Source organism: Nelumbo nucifera, chromosome 7 (genome assembly GCF_055504915.1).
Source record: "Nelumbo nucifera cultivar China Antique chromosome 7, China Antique-T2T, whole genome shotgun sequence".
In the NCBI taxonomy this organism is placed as follows: Eukaryota; Viridiplantae; Streptophyta; class Magnoliopsida; order Proteales; family Nelumbonaceae; genus Nelumbo; species Nelumbo nucifera.
The window spans coordinates 265,359-289,721 of record NC_142655.1 but is presented as its reverse complement, the minus strand read 5'-3'; the positions used below and the strand labels follow the sequence as shown (position 1 = coordinate 289,721).

Below are 24,363 nucleotides of genomic sequence, written 5' to 3'. Positions count from 1 at the left end.
GATACTCTGATTTTCCACTTTGCAAGTGATATATTGATATCCGGTGACACTTTTCTAATTATGGATGATGATACTTCATGCCGTGATACTTCAATTCTATGTTTTGAATGTGATGGTTTTATCATTAGAACTTGCAAATGTGAAATTTTCTAATTTCTCATAAATTATACTCTCTCTCCTTCTCTCATGAGTATTATGACATTTAGTTGAGTATTTGTTGGGCTTGATATGTCTAGGTACCCCCCCCCCCCCATCTCCTATTTTACTACTGTTCAGCCGTAAAACCAGAAAGGATAAAAGAGAGAGATTGAGAAAATAAAGAGAGCTCCAAAAGGTGTAGTGGTCAGCCCCCTTGATCATATTTATATTAACAACTAAACAACTAATAATAGATTTAAGCAAAGTTCAACAGTTAGCCTAATCTATGTATATGCCACAAATTTCCACTCTCTTGTAGAGCTGGTATATGTTTTCTCTTGAAAATAGGTAAATGGAACTGTTATGATGTTATGTTACATATGTTCTAATATTATTTTAAATAAAAATTAGATTATTGTTTTAACTGTTCATGTTGTCCTTGTGTTGAAACATTTTATTTGTTGAGTTCACTATCTTTAGGTGAGGCGCAACTTGGACCAGGCGAAGACAGTGTTGGAGGCTTTGATTAAGGTACAACATCTTTCTGGTGACAAATTTAAAATCTCCTGAGTTTCTTTTGTTCTTTTTTAGCTTGTAAAGATATTGAACCAACCGCAAGGATACAAATTCTATTTCCTAACAAAATAATTGGTTGCAGAGGGAAGAGAAGAAAAGAGAGGTCATGGAATGTGAAGTTAACCTTCAACGTAATCAAATGAAATATAAGGTAAGTACATGATTTCAAGTCTCTTCTGTTTTGATTGCAACAATATTTTATAGTGCTTTTTTATTTTATTATAATTTGCTTCAATGAGTGGAGTTAGCATTGTGTTGTAATATCCCAATTACATGGATGAAATGATCATTTGTATGAGACATGTGCAGACGATTTAATTCCTTTAAATCATCTGGAGTTGGAAATATGAAATCAAGCCAGTCAGTAAAAAAATTGCAAAAGTAAAACAAGCAATCTCTGGTAAAATCAAAGACCAAAAGAAGTATTCAGCTCTAGCAATAACACTGTATTGTGTTTTAATATTGCAGTTACAAGGATGAAATGATCATTTGTAGGAGACATGCAACATTTACAACTTATAAATATCTTGGTTGGAAATACATTATCAAGCCAGCCAGTATAAAATTTGCCAAAGTAAATCAAGCATCTCTGGTAAAATTGGAGACCAAAAGAAGTGTTCAGTTCTAGCAATCACTGTCTTCCGTGGAGCTCTTGTGATAAACTGATAACAAGGGACCAGGTTCATAGAATTTATCCTCTTCTTGAGAAAACCCTTAGTCCCTTATTGTTCATGCTTGGATGAGGATTTTCAGGTTAGATGAGACCACCCAGTATCTTCCAAAAGTTTTATAAAGTTGGCAGTATACCTTGTAATAATAGTAAAACCACAAGAAAATTCACTAACAGTAACTAATAGAAGGCACTTTCCAGCAATTGTTTGAAGAATGTCAATCAAAAGTGAATTTATAGAAATCAGCTATGGAGAATAGTAAAGAAAACTTAAAACTTTATTGCAACAACCAGAAAATATATCAACAGATAAAGATAATATATACTTTCCTAAACTACCATTGATCATTCTGTACTCGTATTTTGCTCTAAAATCTATTAATTGAACTCCCTAAATTCTTTAAAGAAAGAAGACACAGCTAGACAGTTTTCTACCTCAACCAAATTTTACTGTCACTCACACATGCCTTAACCAAACAGTGAGGTGCACTGGTCAAACATTTGATTTGACGATTGACTGGAATCTGCAGTCTTCAGAAAGTCATATTGTGCCTCTTGGTGAGGTGCACTGGTCAATCTTAAAGACTCTGTCCAAACAACAAAATTACTTCCATTCAATTTTATGGAAGTCATCCAAAATGACATGAAATCAATAAACAGCACGATATAGAAGACTTGGATTCTGTTCTCTTTCACCAAATTCTAGCTTAAAATAATCATCACCCGTCTGTTCACCACTTTTTCTTGCTTCACTTCACAAGTCACAGATTATACTTCACAGAAAAGGTCTTATAGACCGTCAACCAGATCTGCTCACCTATAATTCTCATTTCACTTCACCAAACAGCAACTTCAATCACCTGAGTCCAGAGACTGTGATCAAGTATTCTTCACAAACAGCTTCATAATCCCTCACAATCTGTGCCAATAAAAAGTATAATATCACTTTACACCAATCATAACAGTTATTGTGATGGATCATACCATCACTGAATGCTCTGAGAGCAGACCAGGACTGACGTGCTTGGAGTTTTTGAAGTGAAGGAATGTTGGAGGAAAGATCACAGCTGCAACACAGATGTACAGATTATGCTGTATATGGTGTGCAGAAACAGGTGATAAAGAAAGAGTTGTAGAGAGAGTGTGTTGTAAAGAAAAAACATATATTTCTCCAAATGTAAATTAAAATAAACAGTACACACAATTAACATAAATACTAATCAACAGCTTCTTAAATTACAGTGATCATATCTGTTATATTAGAGAATCTGTTGCGGCTGATAGTGATCTTTACTGAGCAATTAATTGGCAATTTGTCATGGCTTTTCAGCATGAGACACAACTCATTGAAGATGGATTGGCACTCCCTGGCTTCCCACCCATCTCTTCTAGAATTGGATCAAGTGAGGATGATTTTATTGACTCTGATGACATGGAAAATAGTCGCCCTAGTATTCGACCAGCTGCAGTAGGAAATCTGTCCTTCATGGACCCGAAGACAATGTTGATCCCAACAGGGCGGATGAAACGAGAGTTGAGACGGCGGCATCTGCCTCATGGATGGTTCCATAGGAGGGTATACAAATATATTTATTCTGCAAGATCAAGTTATATTTCTTTTTTTATATTATCCTATTTCCTTGCAACTTTTGGTTAGTAGCAAGGAGTGGTAAACCAAACTGTAAGTACATGTTTCCCTCTCAATTGTTTTGAGTGCCATGATAAGAAAACATACCAAGGTGACCAAGCCCTAGTCCAACTATTTTGAGTCTGACTTCTCAAATCCTTCTCCATTCTCTGTATAGTCCACTAGCTTGAAACAAATGGGATTCATGTACAAGAGTTTTGTACAAGTTTCTTTTTCAACTTTATCTGGACTTGGTGGTGGTGCAAAATATGGCTCTTGAGTGATATGGTGTGACAGGATTCTTGTAGCTTATCCAAAAATAGTTGGAATTAGAGCTTTATTGAATTGAGCTGGGACCTTCTTTTATCTGGAATTGGCAGTGGCAGTGCAAGACAGGATCTGCAAAATTCTTAGTTGGGATGGAAACCTTTACTCGATAGAAACAGTTCACCAGAAGATTATATGCAACTTGTCCCTACACTACCATTTATTCGGAGTACTGTTTGATGTGGCCTTCTAAGCATTTTTCATGAATATCGTATTCCAGTTTATATTTTCTTTATTTTCCCATTGCATTGAAAGTAACTGCTAATGCAACCTAGTGTGGGATTAATGCAGGATCCTCTTGAGCCAGTTTTCTTGTTCACGAGACCTCTAGATCCAGGAAAATTGGCTGCTTCAGGCATTGCACCACCAACTCCTCCAGTTGATAATGAGACATCTAAACTGCGATATCGTTTTCATGGAAGAATTGGTCGTGGAGGCCGGATAGTATTTGACCGATGGAACCCTCTCCTCAGATCTCCAAGTAGCCATGATAACTCATGTATCCCACCAAATCCCAGGCCCCTATCACACATGGTTGAGAATTAGTTCTTCCCACTTTCCTTCATGTTTCGCACAGGTGAATCTGGACCTAGAAAATCTCAATGGAAATGGAATTTCTATGTTTTGGGATGTTACAATGGGGCTGGCATAATAAAAGAACTTTGGAGGCCTGGCCCGGGTATGTCTTTACAAGTGGTGGCAAGGCCACTTCCACGACCAAGCTTGTAGAAATGAATGTCTCTCGCTTGACATGGCCTTTTCAGGCGATGTGGGTAGTTTGAAAAGTAAGCGAGTCTGCCCGGACTTGCCCTAGCCCGTCATTTGTACAATTATTGCCGTCTTGCTAATACAACTCTGCTTCATGTTTTAACATTGTGGGACTCTCTCTCTCTCTCTCTCTCTCTCTCTCTCTCTCTCTCTCTCTCTCTCTCTCTATATATATATATATATATGTGAGTGTGTATGCGCACTTGCTATCTCTCTATCTGCATATTTGTATGGGTTTTTTCTAAACGTGGGCACTGCAGCAAACAGGAAATTTCCTAGATCCTCTGCCTATCGATATGCAAATGTAACCATGCACGATTTATCCTATGTAACTAACTATGTTTAACCAACTTTGATGCCATTGGTACGAGAGTTTGTGTTCACTATAAGTAAATAATTGAACAAAGATGCAAAAAAAAGAGTATTATCTCATGTTAGAAATGAATGCATCCTGCAGGTGATGTTTGACAGGATGCAAATGTTGTATTATATTTAGAGGTTACAGGTCTTCAATTTGGATTGGTTTGTAAGTTTTCCTAAACGAGCTCGAAAGGAGTTCAGGGTTTTCGTGTGGCAAAGCAGTTTTGAGCTCAAAAGGAGTCTTCAAATTCCCCTCTTCATCCAGAAAAAATTTAGGCTAAAAACATGGTTCAAACTTCGAAGTGTTGATTTATTGATTTCTTGTCGTTAGACACGTCATATCACGAATTATGTAAAACAAATTAAATTGGGAATATGTTTTCTGAGTTGTCATATCATGAGTTTATGTTTTCACTTATGGGAGATGTTCCAATGCAGGGTTGCAAGAGTTGTGAGGCCCGTCTGAGGACAAAATCCAAATTCTTCATTTATTATGTGAAATAATAAAAAATTAGAAGTTCGAAATTTGAATTAGGTTTAGCACATAATCATGATTTTTTAAGCCAGCATAATCTTGACCATCATCTAAGCCTTATCAACTACTTAAATCCTATTTTACTATTTCATTTTGTTTAAGGGTAAATTTCTTAAATTATTCTTACTGTTTGTGAAGTATCCTTATACTCTTACTGTTTCTAAAAATTGACATCATCATCAAATGTTAATAGAAGGAAATGAAATATCAAATTTGTCCTTTACTATTCCTCAAGTTTCAAAATTAAACTCAACTGATGAGCAATTCCGGTGATGATGCCTGATCCCTTTTTTCTGCCGAACTGTGTGTTTTGCTGCCAGAAGACAGTGAAAATGGTGGTGTTCCCCTACCCCCAGACGTGCAGTACCACTCAAGGTTCAAAATATTGATACATCGGTGGGGTGTATTGGGCAATATTGGTACTTTTTTTTATTTTATATTTTCAAACCGATTCAGGGGGACGATTTAAGGCTCCTCCACCCCCTGAACCGGTCAGAACCCCGATACACCTCTGTAAGAGCATATCAGGGAGCTTCTGAAACGATACATGTCGATACTTCAAACCTTGGTACTACTAGAACGCCTCTGTTGGCTGCAAGGGTGTGGGCTGCTCAATTCAGTGTGGTAGCTAAGATTTTTGATAGGGACTGCTCAATCTCATCCATGCCAGGCCGACAAGATAGTTGGTCGTAGTTCTGAGTCAATCTGACCATGAGCAGAGCAAGGTCAAATGGATAGTTGGCTTGCAGAGAAGGATCTACGAACCCTTTTAACTTTTGCTCTGCGTTTTACTCATTGAGCATGCTAGTACAGCATCTAATAAGAGAACATCTTCTCCTCCACACAAAACAATTGCCTCTTTCCCTGTAATAATCTCCAACCTCGAGACCCCAAATGCATAAACATCGAGCTTCGGTGAGATCAAACCATTCTCCAAATACTCACATGCCACGTAACCTTTTGTTCCAACGATGTGCCTTGTCAAAGCAAATTCACCTTCCTCCCCTTGAGTCGACCTTGCTAGATCAGAATTAGCAATCTTGGCTCTGAAATCGCTACCAAGAAGAATATTGCTGCTCCTTATATCCTTGTGAACATGGGAAGGACTGGTAAAACTGTGGAGGTAGCTAAGCCCCGTAGCCACATCCAAAGCAATTCGAACCCTCTGTGTCCAGCTCAAAACCTTCAGTCCACTTTTGTCGCTATAGATCCAGTCACACAGAGGTCCGTTCATGGCATACTCGTACACAAGATACCAATTCCCCTCACTAAAACAAACACCCTAGAGCCTGATAAGATTGAAATGATTGATCTTGTTGAGTAAACTTATTTCCTTCGAGACGTCCCTGTTCATCTTCTTGATGGCAGCCAAGTCCCTATTAATTGTACTTTTGAGGGGTTTCTCGAATGAATTGATGACAGTAACAGAATCAATTGGGCGCCTCCGACTTCTTATTTGTAAGACAACATAATAAACAACGGCCAAGACAGCAATAAGCACAAATAAAGTGGCTGCAACTCCAACTGCCACATAAACCCATGTTTTCTTGGAGCCTTTACCCGATGGAGGGGGAGGAAAAGAACAGCGGTACCACGAGCTCGGGGCGGAGGGGATACATACATACATATAAAGGCACATACTTCCATAAATGTGTATGTATAGACATACATTTATGTCAAATTTTAGCATAAAGATGATCGACTAATCCAAGCTCGAACCCAACCTAGGTGTATCAAATTTCAACGTAGATTGGGCTTACATTGAGCACAAACTTGACCCAATTTGCCCAACTTACATATTAATGGTCCAATACTTTGGGTAAAATGGATCAACCAATGATGCTATAATTAAATAATAAAAGTAAATAATAGATAGAATTACAAAAACAAAAATATAAAAAAATTTATAGGAAAACTTAACATATCTCAAATACTATAAATTTGCCATATTTATCAAATATAAGTGTGATAAACAAGAACTGATTTTACAATTAATCATGGAAACAAAATAGAAAATGTAAAATTTCCAAAAAAAATGAGATTGGTTTCCTTTCAAGTCAAATAGGTCAACTGTCAACACATAATGTCAGAATTATATAATAAAAAGTCAAAAATAGATAGAAATGGAAATTATAGAAAATACAGAGATTTGTCAAAAAAAATTATGCACATCTCTAATATTAAGTGTTTATCAAATTAAACAACAATAAATATGAAAAATAAAAAATATTTTTATTAACAATTGAAATAAAACATGAAATTTAAATTCACCAACACACCATGCTGTAATTACTTATCCTTTTTAATGGGTTTTGATTTTGATAAGGATATTAAAATTATTATTATTTTCTAAAAGTATCATGTAAAATTTAGGACATCTATATACATGAATACAGATATTTAATATTAACCTATGCAAATTAGCAAATGCGAAGAGATGTTGGGTTTTGGTTGCCCAAGGCCAGGTTCACTCTAACTAATTTCATATTGCAACATGGCCCAAGTTGCATCCTTACCCACTTGAAGAGGAAGCCACCCTGATTCCGTGAACCTAACCGTATATATTCTTTGTAGTTGAATGCTATTCTTGAAAATGTGTGAAAGCATGAAGGGGAATCGGATTCTCTATATATTGTAGTCTATCTTTACTGGATTTTTATATGCATATCCCACTTTGACGATCAATCGCCTGACAGTTCATTAAAGCTAAAGCGGACTAATTCCTTTTGGCATCTCTTTAATAAATCAAAGTTGAAGGGAATCCAAAGGTCTAAATAAAAAAGCAACCCGCCGACCCACCCAAAAGAAAAAGAAAAGAAAGTAATGGTCCAAAGTGTCATTGGAAATAAGGCACAGGCTCTGAAGAAGACCCGCACCAATAGGGAATAAACAGGGTCCAGTTATAAGGATGATTTCTTTTGGCAAGCCTCATTCCCATCCCTAAAGTATACTTCTAATTGCATTTTTTTTCAAGTTTCTGCATTTCTACGTGGTAAATTTTTCGGTCCAATATGAAATAAGGCACAGTTTCTGCATCTTTTTGCTAGTCTTCCAATATGAAGCTAGTTGGGGGGTTCTCAAAATCTATACTACTATTGTAAATATGAATGATAATGTGAAAATTTTATTTAATTAAAATATCTCAAAAATTTTGAAATAAAAAAATATATCACCATAATGATTGCGTTGGCTTTTATCATATGATGTCTTTAAAATAATCTAATACGAAAATTATAATAAAGGGCGGCATAAGCTAAGGTTGGATAATAATATTTGGAGTGGTGGAACTGAATGACTTATTGCTTTATCGTTTAGTGAATAAGTTATTAAGTAAGTCCTAAACTCGATTGTTAACGACAAAATGAAGTCAATCGTTGATAACCATGCTATCAAATGCTTTATTATTAATCCTTTTTATCCAGTAAAAGACAAAAGAAGTCCTTGGATTCAGCAGCTATCATAATTGCTGAGCTTATCGAATTTATGGCCAACTAAGGGGTAGTCCAGTTGTGTGTTTGATGAATTGTCCTAGCGGTAGTCGGTTAATAAAAAGAGAATTGTGTGATTATTTATTAAGGTTGTTGATATGATGTTATATTGTTCACGACAACTCCTATGGTGTCAAGCTGTGATTAATATCAGAAAAAAAAATCTTTTCGTATTTATTAGGGGTGAGGGTCAGTTCTAAGTTTTTGGAACTGTTCCAGGGTTAGTTCTAGCTTTGATAGTTTCAGGGTTGGTTTCAAGGTTTATCCGTGAAATTTATTCTTTTTTATTTTCTTTAAAAAAAAGGAAGCATATCCTTTAAAAATTTGATTTTTAATAATAATAATATATAGTTTAAAATTTATATTATTTTTATTGATTAAATTGAGTAATTTAATATGTAGATTATTATAATATATTAATATATGTTTCAAAATTTGTCATTATAATTTAAATTTTGTAAATATTACCTTTTAACATTATGTATTATATACATTCAAATATTTAAAAAAAAAACTGATTAAATCACTTAAGTAACTATCAAGTGAGACCATGACTGTTGTAATCATGAGTGCTTAGATTCAAATCTTTACATCTTTAAAAATATTTCGGGGTTTATTTTAAGGCAAATTCAATTCTAAGGTTGGTTCATCTGGTCAGTTTGGGTAAAGTAAACCCCTAGACCCTAGAACCAACCTGGGTGAGGGTCGGTTCAAGACCAATTCGAGGTAGGTTTCATTCGGTTTCGAATAGAACCTACCCATTTGCTCATCCTAGTATTTATGTATGTTTTTCCTACATAAAAATATTATAAATTATTAAATGTAGTTAATGAAATATTATTATGTAGTTAGAGGAGTGAATGAAAGATCCTTTTTCAATCACAATGTCCTTGTTTGTCCAATTTTTTAGTTGATTCACAATTTCACACATTTAAGAGGACAAAATGTAATTAAGGCTCAGTTTGAAAGGAGTACAAATACAAATATATAGAGTGCAAATGCATATAAAATAATACAAATTAAATGCAAAGTTTTGTAATCCTTCCAAACTGAGCGTAGGGGGTTTAAAAAACATGTATTCAACAACGCCGACTTATTTTTATCTTTCAAAACAAAAGCAGATCTAGTTGAAAAATCAAAAACATTATTATTGTTTTTTATGTAAAATTGTAGTTTTTGAAATCAAACTTTGGTTTTCCCGTATGATGTGTTTCTGGTATCATTGTCGAATCCTTAGGCACAGAATATATGAATAAATTTGAGAGTGGGGTTTGGCACAACCATTGGATTGCTCGGTTGAGGTTCAAATCTTGAAAACAGTTGTAGGCTGCGTACTCCCTTACGGGCCTTACCAGTTACCCCTAACCCTGTACGTAGGAGCCTCGTGCATTGCACTGTAATATATGAATAAATTTGCCCCATTTTTTTCTAACACGATAGTACAGAAGAATTTAGAGTTCACAATTTATTCTGCTCCACCATACTAAAAGCAAAAGCAAAGATAGAGAGTTCTTCAGCCGAGCTAGCTAGCAATGTCGTTGATTACGAGAGAAACTAGGAGAGCATCAGGGGATGCATTTTTCAATGGGATTGTCCGACGAATGGTGAACCTCCCGCGGAGTATCATAGAGGGGGTTTCCCGAACCATTGGTCATAGAGTAACTCCCACAGTTGCAGCAGGAAGAAGAGATCAACAACAAAGAGCAACTTTTCAGTGGCAGCATCCCCAAGAGCCGCCTCTGGATGTTCCCGAGGAGTGCTAGCTTTGAACAGCAGTATGGTTTCTCACATCCTTTCTTCTTTGCCTGCAGTTTTGTTAATGTTCTGAAGATGGCAGAGGATGAACACAAGTTCGTTTTCATCTATCTCCACTCTCCAGATCACCCCTTCACAGCTCCTTTCTGCACCAATACCCTATGTTGCGAATTGGTGATACAATTCCTTGATGCAAACTTTGCTTCTTGGGGTGCATTTGCAAGTAAGGGAGAGGGATTACCGATGGTCGATGCTTTGCAAGCAGAAATTTTTCCATTCTGTGCAATAGTTGCTCCTTCTGGTAATAGTATAGCAGTCCTGCGACAGGTGGGTTGGGGTTGCCTTTGCTTAACTAGAAATCCTGCATATTTTAATAGGATTTCCTGATATATAGTATCTAGCAAAATGAATTAATATAATGATGATGAGTTTGGAACGCTTGAGTAATTTTCTCTTGTTTCCTTGTCTTGTATGTAGGTTGAAGGTCCTGTTTCCCCAACTGAGTTGGTGGAGATTTTGCAAAGAGTAATAGAGGATCAAGGCTTGGCTTTTGGTTCTGGAAGAGAAAAGGAAGAGGAAAAGAGAAAGATAGATCGACAGCCAAGGGAAGAACAAGATGCAGCATATCTTGCATCACTTAAGATTGATAAGGTGTCTATATAGTACGCCAAGAACAACTAGTTAACAATTTTATTGCACATGGGACTAATAGATTTGATTGACCATATATAATTCCAGGAGAAAGAGAGAACTAAAGAACTAGCTGCAGGAGAAAAGGTTCAGAAGCCAGTAGAAGTAAAGACCAAGGCAAATAGCGAAAAACTAAACCGAGAACAGCCCAATAAAATCAAAGCGACTAGCAAAGAAACTCAACGTAGGGAAATTTCTATTCATGGAAAGGATCCACAAACTACCCAGGTAGAACATTGTCAAAACTATTATTCTGGGCTCGATGTTCCACTTAACTCTGCCAATGATTCTGATAATTACTTATTGGTAATTGGTTCTCCAGATATTGATACGGTTCCCCAATGGGGAAAGAAGAGAACGTAGCTTCTTATGCACAGACAAGATACACTCAGTATACAGATACATCGATTCACTCAATTTACCGGGGATAGGAAGTTATAGATTGATCTCCAGTTTTCCGAGAAAAGTTTATGGTTACGAACAGATGGGAATGACCCTCAAAGACGCCGGACTCCATCCAAGAGCAACCCTATTCCTGGAAATCCTGTAATCTCATTTTGTTGTCTATGATAAAAATAATGAAACCAGCAAAAGAAAGGAACTTATTCAGTAATGCAGTTGAGAAGTGAGATTAACTTGAGTTTTAATTTACACAATGCCCTGGGCGTCTGTATCACAGTTATTGGTTAGTTCCGGAGAAAATAGTGTAGGAAAACTTGTCTCTTTAAAGTAAAATGAAAGAAGAAAACAACTAGAATTTGCCGGTGCAACTGCACTTGATAATTGTATGTATTTATGGTAAATCTTCGATGATAAGTACAAATCAAGTTTGTTTTGTTACAAATATATAACGTACAACACTTGCATGTATAGCTCTTGATAGCTGCATAGGAGATACATCCTCAGTGATCTCTTACACCCCCACAAGGTCAATGGTATAGTACAATATCAATTTGAATCGAAGAGTGACTAACCTCAATGATTGTCGGATGAGTTGGTACTGAATATTTATGTGTACTAGTTATTGGAATGTGAAATTTAAGCAAAAGGAGCTTATGACAATTTTAGTTGGGTCAAGTCAATCTTAGTTTTTAAATAAAGGTAATTTAAAATTAATAGATGTTAGTTTTTAATTGGGAGCAGTACAATGTACAAATTTTGTAAAGCAAAATTGGAGTAAAAATGGCATTCGCAAGTGGGCTAAAGCAATCTTACTCCAATCCAATTAATTAAATTTAAAATTAATGTTATTTAATAATTAATTAACTTTAAATTTTCTTGATTGATTTTATAAGGGCCTATTATTTATTAATGTAGTTATTTTTAAATTAATAAATACTGTAGTTATTAATTGTAATTTTATTTGAAATCCTAATTTATTTTATTAATTGTTTATTTTAAACCACAACTAAATCTATTTTCATCTTTTTAGTGATATTTTTTAATGATTATAGTATTATTAATAATTAATCACAAATGAAATTTAAAATTATATTTTTTGTGTTAATATTTTTTACTAATTTATAATCAACTATTATAATAATGAACTATTAATAAAATTAACATGATCGTGTTAATAAAATTAAAATAATGAACTATCAAAAAAAAAAAAAAACATCCAAGAGACAGATCATATGACGGGTGGAATTGTTTGCAACCGTGAAGAGCACAATGATCGTGTTCGATGTGGGTAGGTTGAAATGGGCAAATCTGGAACCAATTTTTCGTTGCTTTCTTCGCCGATTGGTAAAATGGGTTATGCATAACCCATATCATTAGTGCATATGCATTTTCTTGATGTTTCTAGCGATATATAAAAACTATGCATTGAAAAATAATATTGTTTAGTAGATAGGGCTGTTAACGGGTTTAGTTTACCCGACAAAATTGAACTTACCGAACCAACTATGTTGGCTTGGTTATGTGCATGGTTTTCTCCCAATTAGTAATAGGTTGAAGCTGGTTTTTTCTGTTTTGAATTGATTAAGACCAGAACCAATTATATAGTCAATAATATAAAGGTAGATCTCTTTTGTATAATTGTTGTTTTGTTTTAATGTCTAAAATAATAAACTTTTTAAATAATACATAAGTTCATTATCATTAAAAATATATATTTTATCAATATATAAACATTTTAGCATTTTAATTTCATCTTTATTAAGGTTATATTATGAAATTTGTAAATTGTTATTATCATTGGTAATTATAGGTGTCAAGTATAATTGGGTCATGTCAGATCCAATTGTCACAATTAATAATTAATTTGGCTTTGAGTCTTATGTCCTAATTAATAGTGACAGATCAAATCCGTCACTATAGACTAAAAATTCATTACAATAAGATTTATAGTAATGAACAAATGATGAAATATCATCGGTCACTTGTAGTGACATCACTATAGCCTATAGTGACGGATTTCAATTTCTGTCATTAACATTAGGCCTATAGTGAGAGTTACATTCATCACTATAAAGTCTAACTATAGTAATAAACAACATATATATATATATATATATATATATATATATATATATAACCGTCATTATAGATCTTAAAATATAGTGATGAATTTCAAAATTTGTTACTAATTTTAGGCCTATAGTGACAATTACATTTGTCACTATAAAATCTTGTTATAGTAACAAAATTTGTCATATGCCCCATTCCCAATTGTAAATAAGGTGTGGGAATTTGAGGATTCTCCATCTTTTGATGAGGAGTGGGATGCCTTGCTCTTGAACTCGCCCAACATTGAAGAGTGATTGAATTGCTCTGAATCCACTTGACATTGGGGACGGGGCGGGGATGGGGTAGAGTGTCTTGACTATGGGAGGGATAGGGATGGGGTGCCCCGTCCTAAACCCACCCCCGTTGTCATTCCTATATAATTGTTAATTATTAGTGCAATTAATAAAAATATTAACTTTAATAATTATTTTTGTTTATTTAAAGTTAATCAAAAATTCATTTAAAAATAATAAAAATTATTAAAATTATTACAAATTATTAATAAAACTAAATTTATTAAAAAATATTTATTCATATTAAATTAATAATAATTATTTTTCTGTAAATCAATATTAAATAAAAAGTAAAATTATTAAAATTTTAGATACTAACAATAACTTCCAATACTTTTAATTAATTAACAACAAGTTTTTATTATGATTTAATATTAATTAATAATAAAAAATTTATTAAATCTTTTAAATTTTCTCGTACACCGCACGGGTCCCCGCTAATAGCGGCTAGCCACCCTTGTAAACTCCGTTACGATTGGACTAAGAACTCTGAGGTGGGCTGAACAGTCATTCTCCCTTCAATATTTGGTTCATCGTCTTGAAGGCGCGATTATCGCGGATTCGCGGTGAACTGAAATGGAATTCCCGTTTGACCATCCCAGGCAATCTGGAGATACAGAAGAACAGTACCCACCACCAAACTACAGGCCAGAGCTAGCATCTGAATCTGGTCTCAGCTACGATGCCTATCCACAAGACCGTCCAACCTACCAACAATGCCCGCCACCACGTTCCCATCATTTCGAACCCCAACCTGAATATCCGTCCGTCCGACACATTTCTCACCACTCCAGCCAAGGCTTACATCCATCCTACCCATCTGAGTTTCAGCCCCGGCCACACTTCCCTTCAGTCCAGCACTTTTCTCACCAAGTAATCCAACCAGACCCACCTGGGTACTCTTCAGTCCAGCATGTTTCTCACCAAGGTTTTGATCCAGTCCCATCTGGACACCCTTCGGTTCAGCATGTCTCGCACCAGGTGAGCCAAGGGTTGGATCCGGACACTCCTGAAATTCACCATGAAACTCATCACCATTATCGTCCTCACCTACCTTCGTTCGTCTATCATCACAACCAAGAGGGTTCTGAGCTGACGAATAAACGAACTGTTCGCATATACACCAAGGCTGAGATTGGGTACTCGCTCACCATTCGAGATGGGAAAGCTATACTTGCGCGATCTAATGAGAATGACGAATTTCAGGCATGATTTCCGACGATTCATATCTGAACCTTGTGGTTGGACTTTGTGCTTTTTTGTGTTTCTAGTTTTTTTCCTGGGTGTTTCTCTTTGTTCTGGTTTGGTTCTATTTCGGTTTTTCTTTCAGTTCAATTGATGAATCCAAACTATTTTCATTTGGGTGTTGTGCTATTTTCTTCATTTTTCCTTATTTAATCTGCTTTTGATTGATATTATCTGGTTATTTCTGTTTTATCTTTGCTTTTACAATTGGGTTTTTTATATTGTTCTAGCACTGGTACAAAGACGAGAAATACAGCACAAGGGTAAAGGATGAAGAGGGATTTCCCAGTTTTGCTCTGGTGAATAAAGCCACTGGTCAGGCCATAAAACATTCAATTGGAGCCACCCATCCAGTGAGTTCCATCTACTAAGCTGAATTACAACGTAATTATCTAAATTTTAAAAATTCTTGAATTCTGCACGAAGTAACGGTGGGTTTTATGTTTCCTTCCCTTTGCATATAAAATATTATTTGTAGAGTACTCTATAAAAATGTTTATAGTTCCTTCTCAATTGTTTTCTTCTCCTTTCATTTTCTCTTATTTCTGTAATTTGAGCTTCCATTTATGTTGCAGTGAAAATTGCGTTTCTGATAAGTTTCCTTTGACAGAAATGCTCATTATTTTTATGGTTGTATGTGTTTGTACATCCTACTTTCCCCCCAAAATGCTGCTCGATATATGGTTTACCTTGAAAAAGGTTTTGTGTCTGTTATGTTTCTTGATATTTCTACTTTAGGATCATTGATTCCCATGTTTCTAATGATTTTATTGTTTCTACTCTCTTTTTGGTGCTATAAAAAGTCATCGCAATTATCATATTTTATCTATTTTTTTACACATTAGCATTTTCTTGTCTCTTATCTTTACTTTGCTTCCTTTTTACTGTTATTTGTCATTTATCTTTGGATTAATGCTTGAAGAGTGTTGGTCATTTACAAGTTTTTCCATAAGAGCAGCTTAGAATAAAACACAAATGTCTAGTAGGAGATCTAAGTTCAAAAAGTTAACTGATCCTAAATCATTAGGTGGGGGCATACAAGTACCTAGTTAGGTTTGACATTGAACTACTAGTGTTAGACAATGAATATATACATCGCTCCAATGTCTTGGTTGAGCACCATGAATCCCAAAGTCACACGCATAGACTCATGGATTCAGATCTCGAGACAACCGGTCCCGGAGAGTTCGCATCGTTTGTGTCCTAGGGACAGAAAATTTTCTGTCCCTATCCAATTAAAATTGAAAACACCACCCTCTCCCTCTTTCATATCAAACTGATGGAACCTAACGACAATCTCCAATGCTTCGGTAAATCACAGTTAAGCATATCTCGCATGAATCAAGACAGGGATTGAGAGAATTTGTGTCTAAAATCGCAAGCATTGGTCATCTTTGGCATAGAAACCTTGTCCAATTAAAAGGATGGTATCGTAGATTCATAGACAAGGAGATGTTCTCCTTGTGTATGGCTTCATGTCAAATGGGAGCCTAGATAAGTTCCTTTTTGACCAACCCAAGTTGATTCTGAGCTGGGAATGGAGATTCAAGATCATCAAAGGCGTGGCATCGGGTCTATTGTACTTGCACGGAGAATGGGAGCATGTAGTGATTCACAGAGACATTAAAGTGAGCAACTTGTTGTTGGACGGCGAACTAAATGGTAGACTGGTGATTTCGGACTCGCTAGGTTGTACGAGCATGGGTTGAACCAAAGTACCACCCGGGTGGTGTGCACGTTGGGGTGTCTGGCGCTGGAGCTGATGCATACGGGGAAGATTACTATGAGCTCGGATGTGTTTGCTTTCAGTGCTTTGCACTGTTGTTAAGGCGACGCCTAGGCGGGCACCTAGGCGACAAGGCACCCTTTGAGGCTCGCCTCGCCTTGCCTAATCGCCTACCACTTTTCTACTTCCTACTATAAAATACTTTTTTATTCATTCTTTTTTGAGATTATAATTATAAAATAGACATTATTAAACTAAAATAATCATTTTGTGTGTTTATATACTTATTTCTTTTTATTATTTTCTTATTTATTAGAGTTTAATCAACACAAACATTGCTAAATGTTGTATTGAACCCTCAAAAGACTTGAAAACCTGAACCAATAATTAAGGAAGAACTAAAAATTTTATCTAATCAGCACATTTTCCTCTTCCATATATTCTTCTTCTTCTTCTTCTACTACTACTACTACCAATACTTTTTATTTTCTTCTTTTCCTATAACAAAAATAAGGGCTCAGCCCCTATATTTTTTTTTAATTTTATTTTCCTTCTTCCTTTTCTTCTCATGAATATGTTGATTTTCTATACTTTAATATGAAATTTATACTTTTCTTATGAAAATCATGAATAACTATTAAAGAAATATGGTTATGGTACCTAGGGAACTACCCTAGGATCTATGTTTTTAACATAAAAAATCCATCGCCTAGGCGACAAGGCGCCCCCCAGTTGCCTAGCCTCGCCTTGGTGCCTTGAAAACTATGGTGCTTTGTTTGTTGAGGTGACTTACGCGTGGAGATCCATTGAGCCAAAAGTGTTGCCAGAAGAGTTAATATTGGTGGATTGGGTATGGGACAGATGGACAGAAGGGGGCATCTTGGGTGATGTGGTAGACCCAAGGTTGAATGGGGTTTATAACAAAGTTGAGGTTGTGATGGTGCTCAAGTTAGGGTTGATGTGCTCCAGTAGTGATCTTGTGTCACGTCCGACAATGAGATAGGTGGTAAGGTATTTGGAAGGAGAGGTGTGGTTGTCAGAAGCGGTTAACGTGCTGGAGGAGTACAAATCGAGCAAGAACGAAGACGGGTTTGATGATTTTGTACATTCCTACCCATCTTTGTTTGAGAAGGTGAGTTCCCATTCTTTCATGGGAACCATAGACATTAGGTTGAAATTCCTCCTTCGGCATCACCCCTCTCTCTTCTTTCTAACAGAGGTGATTCTGACAGAGAATGAGGATGAGAAACCAGGTGAAAAAGTAGTTTCCTCTTTGATTTTGATTGGGGTGTTTTCTATACAGTCATGTTTTCTTTTTGGTTGTAAATTATTAACTTAATCAGCTTGCGGAAGCAGAATGCATCTCGCCACATAACTTGACAACGAAAAGTGAAACTCTTGAGTTAAGGCCCGCTTTGGGAAATCAGAATTAGTCCTTGGAACATAAATTCTTGTGGAAGTCAGTGGTGATTCGGGTTGTGGGGGCAGTTTGATGCTGTGTAGGGACAATGGGGAGGGAGGAGAAGAGAAGAGAGAGGGAATGAGAAAAGAGAAAGAAGCGGATTAATTGGATTTCATAATTTTTTTGGAGGCCAGACTACCATTAGGTCTAGACTCTGTCAGTTTGAAATGAAAGAGGGAGAGGGTGACACATTCGATTTTAATTGGACGGGATGGAAAATTTTCTGCCCCTAGGGACTGATGATGCGAACTCGGTCTCGGAAACAAGAATGCATTTGCCTGCCATTCAAGATAACCCTTCCTTGACCTCATTGTCACGGAGCTTGTGAGGACCAAAACCTTGGACTCGTTGGCCCTTAGCTTTGCCTATCTGTCTCTCCCCCAGCTTCACCTCTCTCTTGGCTTCACCGAAGATCGTGTTGTGACTCACTCCACAAGAAGCAACATGTAACATGTGGTAGACCCCCACCCCAAGATTGTGCCATGTGGCGAGAGCAGGAGAGTGGTGTTAGGGAAAGCCAATGCAGGTCAGTGGTCCCCCACTTTATGCGTGCCCCATTGAAGCAACCTGAAATTTGCTGCCCCAACCAACTGGGAGTAATTGGGGATTGTCCCTAAAGCTGTGCATGTCTGCATTGGAAAACTTTTTTCTATAAATATGGAATTTTGTCTCCTGCTAGGACATAACCTTTTGAGCAAACTCTTGCCCTTGAGTCCTCTCTTCCTTCTCCTCCCTAATGCCCTTGCCCACACAAAGACTCTCGGCATCCAGACCCCTGATTTTCAGAGCTTACAGATTGTTTCATGCCTATTGGCTTACATTCAAATTACACAAGAAACATTAAATCTAAAGCTAAAGGAAGTCTAAGGAACTGAATATACAAAAATTAGTCATTGAAGGGGACTTAAAGCTGGTCTTAAAGTTGGTTACAAGAAGGTAGTGGACTTGGGAAATATGCTAATGAGAGGAGGGAGATTAAGTGGCTAACTAGAGGACTGGAAATCAAGTTTCAGTGGGTCAAGAGAACAGCAAATGCATTTGCTAATGCTTTGGCAAAGCAGGGGGTGGGAAGGGATCAAATGTTTTGGGCTGCTCTGTAACTTTTTCTTTTTTGTTATCTTCCTGGAGAGAGTTAAGACTGTTTATCTCTCTTTGGAGCGCTGTAACTAAATTCTTTTAATCTAATCAATTCCAGTTATTGATAAAAAAGGGGGAGTGTTCCCCACCACAATCTGAGTAGCGAGTTTAAAATGGCTTCGCTAATAGCCTTCCTCAGGAGGACTTGCACTAAGTGAACAGCTCCCCCACCCTTAGGCTGTGTTTGGTTTTAAGGAAAAAGTAGGGAAAGGAAGGGAAATATAGGGAAACCTTTGCAAACGTTGTATAGATTTCCCTATGTTTCCTTTCCTTTCCCTACCTTTTCCTTCAAACTAAACATAGCCTTAACGACTCTTGCCTTACTAAACCAGAAATTAGGACCAAAGCGAAATAAGACACTAGCGCTTTGGGCAAGAAGGGCATGATGAAGGGCATCAGCATCCTTGGGCAAGTGACCTTCATTAGAACATTGCCCCCAGATGCCGTTCACCCAAATATGGAATACAACAACACAACCATGCCGTCTACAGTCACTATAAACTCGCTCCATGTAGTAATGAAGGTATGCGGGCTTGACGACCACTACATTGCGAGGGTATTCATAAATCCTAACTTGTTGCTCTTCGACAAGGCCAAAAGAATAGTAAATTTCCATAGGCCTAACTCATGTAGTTGTAGAGCAAACATAGGGTTGTGAAGCATGAAATCGGCTCATTTCCTAAATGGCTCACATCTAGACTTGAGCGTCTTCCACTAGAACTTTGTCACCTTGCACTCTTTCTGTAAGCTTTGAAACATGTTCAGAGAGTCCAAAGGATTAACAACCAAGGCAGGATCAAGATCAGAATGCTCATTTAACACTGTTGTAGCCTCTTCATAATCCAGAGACTTCATCTTCTGATGGAAGTCATTGGTAATAACATCAAAGGTCACAACCTTTTCCATTCTTATAGTAAAACAGCTGTAGACAAGACCAAGGAGATGAGCGAAGCCAAAGCCTAGGAAACTTGATCTCCAAGAAACACTAACAACAATAAAAACAACAGATTTAGCAAATTTGAACACCATACAGTGTTTAAATATCACCATCACAAAAAGGCACAATCATTACTCTCGTAAACTAGCGCTTAATTACCTAAACATGCCATGTATTGACCCTATGGGCTCCTTGGCTACAAAGCTTATATGATTGACGTTTCAGTTACCTACTATGTTATGTAACTAGGATTCAATTTTTTCAAAAGTACTACCAAAAGCAGAGTGCCCTACCGACACAAACTCGTAGGCAGTGTTTAGGAAACCAGTCCGGACTGGTTGAACCACGACCTAGGACCATGGTTGGTTCAGTCACACCCAAATAACCGTATATGCTAAAAACCCAGTGAAAACCGGCCGACCAGTCGGTTTAACCGGAAAATTGGTGAACCAGTCCCGGTTTTGTGAAACCACCCACTCCTTAAATAATTGAAAATTTAAAATGTGTTTAATTTCCTAGTGCGGAGGCCTCTTGGAAGTGCTGGACACTTCAAATCTTATCGCGGCTGTATTGAGTTTGAGAGGGATTAAAGTGGAAGAAATTCCAAGAACAATGAAGGTGGAAACAGGCAGATTTCAGAATGTGGTCTGGTTGCTTTCGTCAGTGGAGGAGAAATTGTGGAGAAACATGTGGGAGGTAGAAGACGATGACGTGGCAAGGGTCTAAGAATCAAAGAAGGTTGGTTGTTCTGGAAAAATAAAGGAAAATGAATAGTTGTCCAATTCGAAAATTGGAAAACATGGCATTAATGTAAACTTTAAATCCGAGCCATCAATTAATTCACGCGTGGCTTCCAAATGGTTATTTGTGGAGGTGACAGTTGGATCGGTCAATAAAGCCCCCTTTAATGCTAAGCCTGCGCTTTTAGAGAGATCGTTGGGCGAACCGAGCGAACTAGTGCGCAGTTCGACCCAAAGGGTGGCAGACGTCAGCAGGGGTCTATCATCGTCTTTCTCGACCCCCGTTGTGTGTCCCCCCGCCGTGGTTTTGACACAAAGAAGCAGGGCCATTTCTAAAGCTCCAGGGATCGCCGGAAAAGGAGGCTGAGACACTTGGGTGTGGAAACCGGTGCCAACGAACAACTCTACATCCCCTGATAAGCCAAATCCGAAATTTAATAGGCACGAGCACGACGAATCTGAAGAGGAAAGCGATTGGGAAGATCTAATGCAAGAGAAGGCATATCATCGAAGTTAGAAGATAGCATCGAAAGTGTCAACACTGGTAAGACGCGCAACTTGTGGGAAGACGAAACGATGGGAACAGAGCTGCTATTCGAAGACCCCACTAACTACGCTAGTTTGGTTCCAAGAGAAGAATCGGGAGATTGTCCAGCACCAGTCTTAGTGGTGAACCCAGTGTCAGTCTGGAGGGGAGAGGAAGAAATCCAAGGGGAGACACATCGTCAAGATAATAATAATGGAGTTTTGGATCTTGGCACTAACCCAAACAAAGAAGCACAGGAGGAACAAAAAACTAAAGTTAAATCAGACTTGCCTGCCAAGGATTCCGAATTAGAGGGTATTGATAAAGGGAAGGATTCAGACTTGTTGGCACAGGGAGTCCCTAACCCCGTTTCTCTGTTTTCATCTTTTCAGTCTGTGAGTCCTAGTATACACCACTCTAAACTATGTTTATCGAACTGCGCAGGTACAACCAATGCCAATCCTCCCTTGAATACTCTAATGGACTATGCCACAGGTCAAGATTCCAAGAACCTTCCGGACAATAGCTTAGAACAAGAGAGAGCTAGAATATGGTCCTTAATTCTGGAAAACCTATTGGACCCGGCCCTAGGAGTGGAGAAGATTGAACATAGAGTGAACCACCCCATCACCCAACCAAAGTTAGTATCTTGAACCTTAAGCCAGGTGGATGCTAGGAGGCGGAATCAGAAGGATAAAGAAGAGCCAGAAGGAAACAAAAGAGTGGAAAGGAAGAGTGAAGGAAGTAAGGTGTGTTTAAGGAAGAAAGGAAAGCAAAGTGAGCTAGAGAAGCTTAAGTGCGGAGTTAATTATGAGAAGAAGGAAGAGGGGAGCCTGAAAAGAAAAAGAGGGGAACAATAGGCAGCCATTGATAAGGGGTCTTAAGTAGGTTGAAATGAAGATAGTCAGCTGGAATGTAAGAGGCCTTGGAAGTGCCAAAAAGGGGAGGATAATCAGGAACATCTTAGAAAAGAAAGACCAGATCTGGTTCTGATTCAAGAAACCAAACTATCAGAGCTGAATAGAAGGTGGATAAGAAGCATTTGGGGAGCCAGGGGTCTAAGCTAGTCATATGCCCCATCATGGGGAGCCTTAGGAGGGATTTTGACCATTTGGAGAAATGAGGAAATGGAATGTGTGGAGGAATTGATTGGTAGATACTCAGTCTCCTTAAAAATTAGAAGATCCTCAGATGGGTGTGAATGGGTGGTAACAAACGTATATGGTCCTAACTCCTATAGAGACAGGAAGGCCTTTTGGGAGGAGTTAAGTGCTATTAGAGGAATTTGGCAGGGACCATGGTGTGTGGGAGGTGACTTCAATGCTATCATATTTTCGGGAGAAACAAACAAGCCGAACCAAGGAATCACTACCAGCATGAGGAAGTTTAATAATTTGATCGATTGCCTTGAATTGAGTGAACCTCCGATGTTAAGGGTGGACTATACATGGTCAAATTTTCAATCCCCCCAACCTGTTCCAAACTGGATAGATTTCTCATCACTCCCGACTGGGAAGAATTGTGGGTCTCAATAGTAGTAAAAGGGCTACCTAGGGTTACCTCAAATCATTGCCCCATCTCCATTGAGAAGGAAATTCCGGGGGGAGGCCCGACTCCATTCAGATTCGAAAACATGTGGTTTGAGGATCACTTATTTAAAACCAGATTGAAGGATTGGTGGCAGGAACTCAAACCTTTGGGGAGTATGAAAATGTTATGCTTTGCATGGAAATTAAAGAGGATAAAAAGGAAAATAAAAGAGTGGAACAAAGAGCATTTTGGGAGGGTAAAGGAAATTAAAGAAAATATAGTGAGGAAGATTGAGGAGCTAGACAAGAAAGAGGCAATAAGAAGGTTATCAGAAGAAGAGAGAGAGGATCGATGGAAAATCAAGCAAGAATTGGAAGAGATTTTAAGGAAGGAGGAAATATGTTGGAGACAAAAGTCAAGATGTCAATGGATTGTTGAAGGAGATGGTAATACTAAGTTTTTCCATGCAATTGCAAATGGAAGGAGGAAGAAAAATTTAATTTTTACTGTGGAGGAGGGGGTCAGGAAGTTAGAGAGAGTCAGGAGATCACAAGAATCTTTGTCAATCATTTTAAGGAAATCTTCACAAGCTCAAGCAGGGTGACAACAGGGCTACCAGAAATGGAAGGGATAGGCTCTCACAAGAGCAGTCTCAGGTGTTGGAGAGGAACTTCACTTTGGAAGAAATTAAAAATGCAATTTTTTCCATGGAAAGATCAAAAGCCCCCGGGTCAGATGGATTTTCAATGGCCTTTTATCAAGAATGTTGGGATTGGTTGAAAACTGATATTCTATAAGTGTTCAATGAATTCTTTCACAAAGGAGAGGTGCCTCGAGGGGTGAATGCCACTTTTATCACTTTCATCCCAAAGAGGAGGGAGGCCAAAACCCCTAAAGATTATAGGCCAATTAATCTTGTTGGGAGTGTATATAAAATTATTGCAAAGGTTCTTTCATAGAGGATAAAAAAAGTACTACCATCGATCATTTCACCATTCCAAGGTGCTTTTGTGGAAGGTAGGCAGATTGTGGATCAAATTTTAGTAGCCAATGAATGTGTTGCAGAAAAAAGAAAGGGTAGAGGAAAAGGGTTGGTGTGTAAGGTGGACCTAGAGAAAGCATATGATATGGTTAATTGGGAAGTGCTACTTCAAATTTTAGAAAGGTTGGGTTCTGGAACCAAATGGAGATCTTGGATTAGAGGATGTTTAAGTTCGGTTCATTATTCAATTTTTATTAATGGAGTAGCAAAGGATTTCTTTCCGGCTGAGAGAGGAATTAGGCAAGGAGATCCCTTATCCTCTTTTCTTTTCACTTTAGTG

General features: G+C 37.5%; 2 protein-coding genes and 2 pseudogenes across 7 annotated transcripts in view; 3 read left to right on the top strand and 1 right to left on the bottom strand.

Moving 5' to 3' along the window:
* The window catches only part of LOC104597720 (uncharacterized), an 82,060-nt gene extending 77,849 nt beyond the window's left edge, over window positions 1-4,211 (top strand). For all 3 annotated transcript variants that reach the window (XM_088891238.1, XM_010259439.3, XM_088891239.1), the window contains 4 exons: window positions 619-669; window positions 797-865; window positions 2,715-2,960; window positions 3,630-4,211. In XM_088891238.1, the coding sequence (XP_088747364.1) occupies window positions 619-669; window positions 797-865; window positions 2,715-2,960; window positions 3,630-3,884 (621 nt within the window). In that variant the 3' untranslated portion in view covers window positions 3,885-4,211. The remainder of the gene's footprint in view (window positions 1-618; window positions 670-796; window positions 866-2,714; window positions 2,961-3,629) is intronic.
* Window positions 4,212-6,640, bottom strand: LOC148790061 (protein LYK5 pseudogene; annotated as a pseudogene).
* A 3,130-nt stretch (window positions 6,641-9,770) lies between these two features.
* On the top strand, window positions 9,771-11,682 carry LOC104597721 (plant UBX domain-containing protein 10-like; annotated as a pseudogene). Its single transcript, XR_016078674.1, has 4 exons — window positions 9,771-10,571; window positions 10,722-10,895; window positions 10,983-11,162; window positions 11,257-11,682. The product of XR_016078674.1 is annotated as a plant UBX domain-containing protein 10-like (transcript).
* A 2,550-nt stretch (window positions 11,683-14,232) lies between these two features.
* EULS3 (hydroxyproline-rich glycoprotein family protein) overlaps window positions 14,233-24,363 on the top strand; it is a 29,799-nt gene continuing 19,668 nt past the window's right edge. For 2 of the 3 annotated variants that reach the window (XR_016078496.1, XM_088891266.1), the window contains exons 1-2: window positions 14,233-14,944; window positions 15,214-15,336. Coding sequence is in view for 2 of the 3 variants with exons in the window: in XM_088891266.1 (XP_088747392.1) it covers window positions 14,315-14,944; window positions 15,214-15,336 (753 nt within the window). In the remaining variant the exon portion in view is untranslated. The remainder of the gene's footprint in view (window positions 14,945-15,213; window positions 15,337-24,363) is intronic. The other variant, XM_010259441.3, reaches the window with a different exon arrangement.